We start from the raw sequence: 8,306 nt of genomic DNA, 5'->3' as shown, positions 1-8,306 counted from the left end.
GTGTTTCTGGTGGCAATTTGTTCAGCTTGAATGTCTGAACTTCAGGCCTTGTCATGTAGAGAGCCTTTGAGAATTTCAGATACTGGAGCCTCCCTGCATATGGTCCTGTCCTTTACACCAAAAGGTGGTTTCCTTTTTCCACTTTAATCAGTGAAACTTCCATCCTTCAACTTTGAAACCTTCTTCACCTAAGGCAAAGGAATTGCATCAGTTGGATGTACAGCATGAATTATACTACCTAAAAGGTTAAACAATTTCTGCCTGGCAGATCTTTTTGTGCTGGAGTGGGGCCAAAAAGGGTCATAGGGCTTCACAAGCTACCACTGTGCAGTAGTTGGAGGTTATTAGTTCTGCTTATATAGGTCAGGGTTGTCCTGTCCCAGCAGAGCTCAAGTGACATCTTGGGCTAAATGGCAGCAAGTTCCACCACAAGAAGTCTGTCAGAGCAGTGACTTGGAAGTTGTTGCACATTTTCCTCCAGATATTACTGTTTGGACATCCAGACAGCAGAGGGCATGGGATTTGGTGAAAGTAATTCAAGCGGGACTCTTGCAGTCCCACCTCTTCGGGAAGCTTTGGTACATCCTGGGAGTCTGGACTGATCTGGGTACATATAGGGAAAGGTGCACTGGTTCTTACTTGCTAATTTTTGTTCCTGTAGTACCACAGCCCCACCCAATACAGGAGAGGGGAATTTGAGTACAATGTTTAGTTCTCTGAATAATGGTACAAGCTGTTTTGGGTCCTGTATGAGTTTGTGGACATAGCTGAGATTCCTAGGTTTCACACTGCTTGGAGTAGAGTACTTAATTCAATTTCACATCAGGCTTGGGTGCAGTTCACTAAGTGACTGCAGGTGGCACCTCAGATTGTGGCAGTAAAACTGTCTCCAGCTGCTGGAGGGGAGACAAATCAAGTGGGCTGATCTGAGATGGTACAGGAACTGTTCTTACCTGCTAATTTTCAAGTTCTTTTGTCATGCTTGACTGATCTTATATCAGGAGGCAGAAGCACTAAGCAGCTTGCTGTGTTTAGTCCTATTGCCTTTATAAGGCAACCAGAATGTTTGGGCAATTTCTATTCTGATCCCTGGTTAGGTAGAAACAGAATAGACAGCAGAAGGTGACAAATTCTTCCCCCCGCCCCTGTCATTGAAGCAGAGCTATGCATTGAAAGTGAAGTATCAGACTTTCTCCCTGTAGGGCTTCACTTAGTGAGAGAAAGCTGGATAATGTTGTAGGCATGCTGTTAGGGTGCCCTTCATTCTAATGGAATTTAGGAAGTGATAAATGCTTGCTTAGTGGCAATAAGCTAGAGCTACCACCATATCTTCATACTAATCCTATTAAACGTGTTAGAGTTTGCCTTTTCCCTCTAACCTAGATTAGTCACCCTTATCCATATGGATTGTTATGCTACTACAAACATGTGAAAGCTACTTAAGCCAGTAGCCAAGTCTCTCCATTGGTTGCCTATTTCTGCAGCCAAGTAGGTAGTTAAATACAAAAGTTTAGTAGGGGCCTGCTAACTATAGATCACAAGGAGTGAGATAAACATAGTACAGATATTTGGCTTAAGATAATGGTCTTTTCTTTGAGTCTGGGGAAAATTTAAGTTACTGAAGGCTGGTGTCTCCAGCCTTTCTTGGAGGGTGGGTGTCCCTCTTGATGGCTTGAAAAGCTAGGAGAGGGACAGAGCATCCAGATTCCACTGTTTTAAGACATGCCTGGCAACAAGGTCACTGCCTTCCAGCTGTAAGATACTGTAGTGTGTATTTGCCTTGTCCCTTAGTCTTCCTCTCCAATTTGATTCATTGCCCTATGTTCTTAAGCTGACAGGGCCTGGCCTATCAGCAGTTTAACTTTAGTATGGGTCAGAATGAAGAGTGCCAGCTTTTGTTGCTGTCCAGATCCTGTATCAGGAAGGTAAGAGGCTGGAATGGAATCTGTGGCTGGGTAGCCCTGCTTTGAAGGTAGAAGCAGGCTTTCCCTATAGGCTGCTGTATGGGAAATTCAATTCCTATTAGGCATTAATTCCTTGGAACACAGCAGTGCTATCAGCATTTGATATACATAGGATAAAGAAGTGTGCCACTGAATAATAAGTGTTCTATTTAGGGTGTTTTGAATATTTTATTTGCAGTTTACTTTATGAACTAGCATTAGCCTAAATACTTTCCTAAATGACATTGTCTCAACTACAAAGACAGGGGCTCTTGTATGTTCCTCTATGCCTGAGGAGGAATCTTGCTGGTAGTCACCCTGGCTGCTAACTGGAATGTATCCTTGTTAGTGTAGATTGCAGAAACTAGGTAGATTGGGGTGGTCTATTGCTTTCCTCTGAAAAAGTTAATTGTACATAACCTTTGTTATGTCTGGTCAGTTCCCAGTCTTAAACTAGCATCTTTGATTTAAATGGTAAGCTAAATTGAGGTAGGCTAACAGTAAAATTGTCACTAGATATATAAAGAAAGAATTTCTAGGAAAATATGGAAGTCTGAAGTTGCCTGTACAGAGGAAAGCATTGAATTTGTGGCTGTTTGTCTAGTCCAGTGGTCCTCCAGGACAGGTTTGGGAATCACTGCTCCAGACTATTTAGATCTTCCAACCCCTGAAATGCAGAAAGCTGTAGGTCTGAGGCAGCACCATTTTTCTAACATTGAAACCAAGTCTTCATGATTTGAGACTATTTGTACCCAATATGGAGCCAACCACTAAAACCAAGTACTTGGGCAGGCTGCAACCTTGACGTTAACCAGACAAGCTGTTTTATTTTGAATTTCAGTGCCACAAAGCAAAGTCAATTGTAATTAGTCATCCTTAATTGAGGAAATGCATTCTATAGCATTTGTAGTACAGAGATATGTTGAGTTGTGTTCCTTTAAAGACTTGAATAAAGCAGTGCAGTTTCTACTGTATACAACTTAGTTTGCATTTACTCTTAACTTTAGGCAGTTACCTTTACATGAAGGCAGAATCCTTTGATAATCCAATATAGGTCTTAAGTATGGAAACAAAAGGAATGAATACATCTTGACCATTTACAAGGTGGAATAATGCCAATTTGAAAGGTTTTGGAGTGATGTCAGCCAGTTTACTGCCATTGGTATTCCCAAAACATCTGTAGAAGATGTATTCTAGACAAAATGTAAATAGAGGTTCTATGGCAAGTAGACTGCCGATTTGTAATACTAAATCTGCTCACATGCAGTACTGAGAAAACCCTTCAAATGACAATTTAGTCACACTAATGCCAAGTCTCTAGAACAAGTCCTTGTAATGCTATTTCTCAAGAGCTCCTACTTCAAGAACGTGTCAAGTCTTCTCTTGATGTTCTCAAAGGAATCTTCTCCCAAGTAGTCCATCTGGCCTTGTTCCCATCTTTCCTTGCGTTCTTCTGAAGACATAGATGGAACTGGTGCTGCAATGGACAACTGGGAAACTGCTTCTGTGATTTCCTCCTACAAAAGAGGTAGGAATATTGACAAAATGATTTGAGAACCAAAAATGAGGGACAAAGATGGCAAGGCAAAGCAATGTTCATGCAAAAGATGGCAAGCATTGGTGAACAGTGCCACAAGCTCAAGGCAGCTTTCCCCCAGTAGCATGAACTCTGGGAAACAAAGCAGAACAGTGAATAGAGATGTAAGTTCTGCATACCTCTCTACAGAAGCCACAAGAGAAAGCCAGTGTATAGACCAAGCCCGATAGCTGTGAATAGTATTAGAGAAGTAAATTGTACAAGAGAAAGCTCAGAAGAAACTGGGCTTAGAAAGCAGGGACATTTTAACTGAGAATTAGCAAATAAGGTTAGTCACACTACTAAGCTTTCCTATCCAAGCTGTGTTTGTATACATTCTCTTGCTGCCAAAAATGTAGTTTTACACCACTATCTATGCTACAAGCCATTCCTCCTCATGCTACTCTGCCAGAATATCAGCATCGTTCTACCCAAAACCAAGTCTTCTGCATTTGAGGTGTCTTGATTTTGGTTGTGAACTTGAGGAATTGCTTGTGATCAAGCATGGTTGTTCCACTACATGGGACCAACCATTTTGAATAAGTGTTCCAGCACCCACTTTAAAACTAAAGTATTCTTAGTTAAGTCATTCCTAGTACTAGTCTAGCACTAACTACTTGCCAAGTTCAGAGATAGCAAGGTTGTATCATGCAGGTCTGCAAAAAGCATGGAGCTGATTAAGTGAAAGTGCTGCTACAACAGCAAGAGGGAATGACGATACACCTTTTGCTACCAAGTTAGCAAGCCACTAACAATTGATCTTACTTATATTGTTCCCCCAAGCAGAGCTTAGCATAGAATGTAGGCTCAGGTTGAGGCATTCTGTGCCTTTGCTTACTGCAGCTTGCTAACCCTCAGCTACTTTCCAGTTTTAAAGGTATTAAACTTGAATGGTGTGTGGTAGGTGGCTAATCATTGCACAATCTAGCAATCAAGACTACTCCATAACCCCTCTTGGCTGAAAAAGGTGTACTGTGATCCCACATGTGGACTTATCCTTCAGTTTCACTATTTGTGTATGCTATAGTATTCAGTGACCTGGCAATTGTAGCCAGATAATCTATAGTTAGTGTCCTTGAAATACATACCGCTTTTAAGCCAGATGATGCATCTTTTACAACTCCATGTTCTGTTAGCAATGGCAGAATTCTGGTACTAAATGTATCCCACCACAAGTTGAGGAACTCTGGATGGACTACCATTGGTTGATGCATTTCCCTTACACATTTGGTCTTGGTGTCAAAGGTGTAGTTCCATGGTTTGATTCTTCCCAAGAAGTGTACAACTTTGGCATTTGCTCCAAACCTGTCAGTGCAATAGTTACTAGTTAGTTTATGAACCAGTCATGTTAAGTTTCTAGATAACTGGCAATTTCCTACCATGAATGCTATTGTGTTCTAGGTATAATCTAGAATAGGAAATAAGGTTTGGCATTTAGAATTAGAGGTTATCAGTTATGTTTTAGTATATTATATTTTCACTTTGATGTTACCATATTGACCTGTGTTTTGTAGTTTGTCATGCTAATGAGTTAGCTGAAGTTTGTCAGTGTCAGCATTTAACATGTAGCTTCACAACTAAGTTAAGAGTTGTGATTTCAGGAGCTTGTTTTACATCTTTGCCACTCCAGTGAATTGGTTGTCCTTGTTTCAGAAAAGCAAGATGTTTTAAGTGGCAAGTGTATAACCCAACATGCCTTTTACAAATTAGCATGTTGCCTTAAGAGCTTCCTGAAGGCCTAATCTGTTCCCCTACCACCCCAGAGGAACACTGCAGTCGGTACAGGACCTGCCCTCTGCATGAATTTCTTACTGCCTGGAGGGGAATGTAAAGCTTCACATACTGATTGGACCTCATGCCAGGCTAACCTCTGGCATGAGGTACATGTGCAGAGAAGCCATATTTTCCATGACAGCCCACCTATTTTGCAACCCATTTGAACTGTATTGGCTTATTGGAAATGTGCTTTAAGACCATGTATTAGCTGATGCTAAGGAATCAGATGGGGTGTACATGATTTATACTAATGGCTGAAACTTTGCCAGATTGGCATCTTAGCTGGTTTTAAATTTGGTTTCAAAGTAGCCAGTTGTCTAGACCATTTTTCTAGAAGTATGCTAAACTAAGCTTCTGGGGTTTAGTGTATCCCTAGCCTGAAGCTTTGTCTGCATGAACTAGAGGGCACGTGTCATCTAACAAGGTTTGTATAGCTTGGTCCCTTGAAACTCAGCTGATCTAGGATTTCTGCCTACCCCTGGTCAAGTAGTATTAAACTTGGAAGTGCCTCTGCTTGCCACCTGGATGAACCATGTGCTGAATAGCCTTCCTAAGCTGGTTTGTCATATTCCCTCACCTTGTTTAAAGCCCATCTAACTTAGTCTTAAACCTGTTGGCCTGCATTCAGCCTCATTAACTAGTTTGTCTTGATTAGACTGCAAGCTCTATTGAACAGGAATGTCATGCATTTGCATAGCACTGCTCTAGAAATGTTTTAGTGCCTACCAACCAGGAAACTGGTGTACTAGCTTAGCTTTGAGCTGCAAGTCTTCAGCATACATACTGGAAGAGGCAGGCCTGGCTTTATGCATATAGTCTTGAGGCAACTACCTCAGGTGCCAAATCCTCATAGATTTGGGAGTGTTGCTGCTACACACTATGCCTCCCAGATGTTCAGTAAGGGGTCGATGCAATAAAAGTAGTGTAGAAAGTGGGCACTGAACAGTCAGCTCCTGCTCTTATTGTGCCCCATGCAATATTTAAATTAGGGGGTTGCATTAGCAAAGAGGTGCTGGGGTCACTTGTGCAACCCTAGCACTTCCTTGCTAACGCAAACCCAATCTGTTTTAGTGACTGCTGTACATATCACAAAAACAGATGCCGATAAACTGTGATTGTCCGAGTGTCATTTTTCCACTTTACCTGTTAATCACAATATTAAGTAGGAAGGTAGTACAGAAAAGCAGTTTTCTGCTTTGATGTGCACAGCTATTAATGCCTGCTCCAGGCAGGCATTAATAGTTGACAGTTAAATGTGCGTCAGACTTTTTGCATCAGGAGTGAATGCCTAATAGCAATCACATGCAAGTGCATGTGAATGAGCCTATTAGATTCACTCCACGTTGGATGTGTTGAATGTGCTAATCCCCTTATTGCATTAGGGGATTGATTAGTGCCTATTCTGTCTGACTGCAGGTTAATGTGCTCAGCTGACCACACTGTATTGCATTGGCCTAAAGTGGTAGTGTCCTGATGCTACCAGTATTAGATTAGCATGGGGCCCTCCAGCTGCCTGTTACAATGCCCTGCACAGGAAGCTCATGGAGGGGTGGGGTACTGCAGGGCAGGCCTGTGCTGGAGTTACTTGTTCAAATTGCTGCAGAATGGGGATACTACTAGTTTAGTAGATGTTAGAAGGTAGGCTGGGAGTTGGTCATCCTGCAGCCACTTTCCCCATGCTTCCTATAGGCACTAAGTTTAAATCTAGTCCTGCAGAGAGGGCTTAGTAGTTCAAGGCACCTTAAGATAGCAGCCTTTAAGGCACCTATTTAGCTGTTGCTGAATATAGTTGAGACAGTCACTCACCTAAAGATGAGCGACTTTGGGAACCCAGTGTTGGAAGTCTAGGCTGAATGCTGAAGTTTGTTCAAGCCCCTTGTAGTTTTACAGGTCTTGAGTTGGACAAAGCTTTAATTAAAAAATGCAACACCTAGTCTAATATTGGGCTTGGTTACATGACTGACTTGTGCAGCCATTAATGCAGAGGCTTATCACTCTGTGCTTTGAGCAGGAAGTGTTCTAAAAGCAGACCTAGCAGCTGCTGCATTTCTTGTTTCCTCAGTGGACCAATTAAGTTATTCTAACAAGGCTCTTACATGGTGTAAGGCATTTTCTGTTTCAGGATCACTTCCTATTTTTTTGGGACATGTTACCCAGAGCAGTCAGCCTATGATAGTTACATCAAGCTGTTTGTGCATGGTAGTTTAGCCAACTGAGGTAAGCTGCTACCTTGACATTTGTCAGGATCACCTCTGCAGATAGCCTGTGGTAGACTAGTCTGTTCAGAGAAGCTAGTGGCAAGCTTCTACATTAATTTTTCTGAATGCTAAAAATGTGTGGCTGCCAAAACTATCCCCATGGGCCAAACATTGATCAATAAGCAGTACTGATCACCATGATCTTGCCTTAGCTAGCTGGGCAATTCACTTGCTTGAGTACTTTATTTAAAGAGTCTAATTTTAGCTTTAGACTCAAGGGGCCCAGACCAGATTTGAACTGAAGCCAAGTAGTGCTGACTCTAGCAGCTGCCTTAGTCTAGTAACCTGATGTCATAAAGCTACATGGAATTCTCATGTGACTCCCTTACTGAAGTCAAAAGCAGACTGGGTGCTGCCTCCTAAGGCAGGGGTCAGGAACCTTTTTGGCTGAGAGAGCCATAAACGCCACATATTTTAAAATGTAATTCCATGAGAGCCATACAATATGTTTAAAAAACTAAATACAAGTAAATGTGTGCATTTTATGTAAGATCACACTTTTAAAGTACAATAAGTCTCTGAAAATATTACACCAGGCCTTAAGACACCAATACATCTCCTATTAGGAAAACGGACCAAGTCAGGCTGCTATAGAGTCCTACACAGAAACTACACGCCAGCAGAAAACCTCACCTGAATCACGTGCTGTCCCTCACCTAACATAGAATAAAGAGACCAAAACGCATAACAAGAAGCATGCAGAAAAAACTGAATTGGAAACTGCAACAAGCCAGAGTCTCTGTATGCAGTGTA

The 8,306-nt window shown here is 41.8% G+C and overlaps 1 protein-coding gene across 1 annotated transcript in view; it reads right to left on the bottom strand.

Annotated features, from left to right (window-relative positions):
* Positions 1-2,744: 2,744 nt before the first annotated feature.
* GYG1 (glycogenin 1) overlaps positions 2,745-8,306 on the bottom strand; it is a 31,584-nt gene continuing 26,022 nt past the window's right edge. The window contains exons 6-7 of the mRNA XM_029615726.1: positions 4,608-4,824; positions 2,745-3,460 (exon numbers count right to left, since the gene is read on the bottom strand). Of these exons, the coding sequence (XP_029471586.1) occupies positions 3,299-3,460; positions 4,608-4,824 (379 nt within the window). The 3' untranslated portion in view covers positions 2,745-3,298. The remainder of the gene's footprint in view (positions 3,461-4,607; positions 4,825-8,306) is intronic.

This window comes from Rhinatrema bivittatum, chromosome 9, assembly GCF_901001135.1.
Source record: "Rhinatrema bivittatum chromosome 9, aRhiBiv1.1, whole genome shotgun sequence".
Taxonomy (NCBI): domain Eukaryota; kingdom Metazoa; phylum Chordata; class Amphibia; order Gymnophiona; family Rhinatrematidae; genus Rhinatrema; species Rhinatrema bivittatum.
Note: the sequence above shows the minus strand (reverse complement) of the source record. Positions and strands in the feature narration are given on the sequence as shown.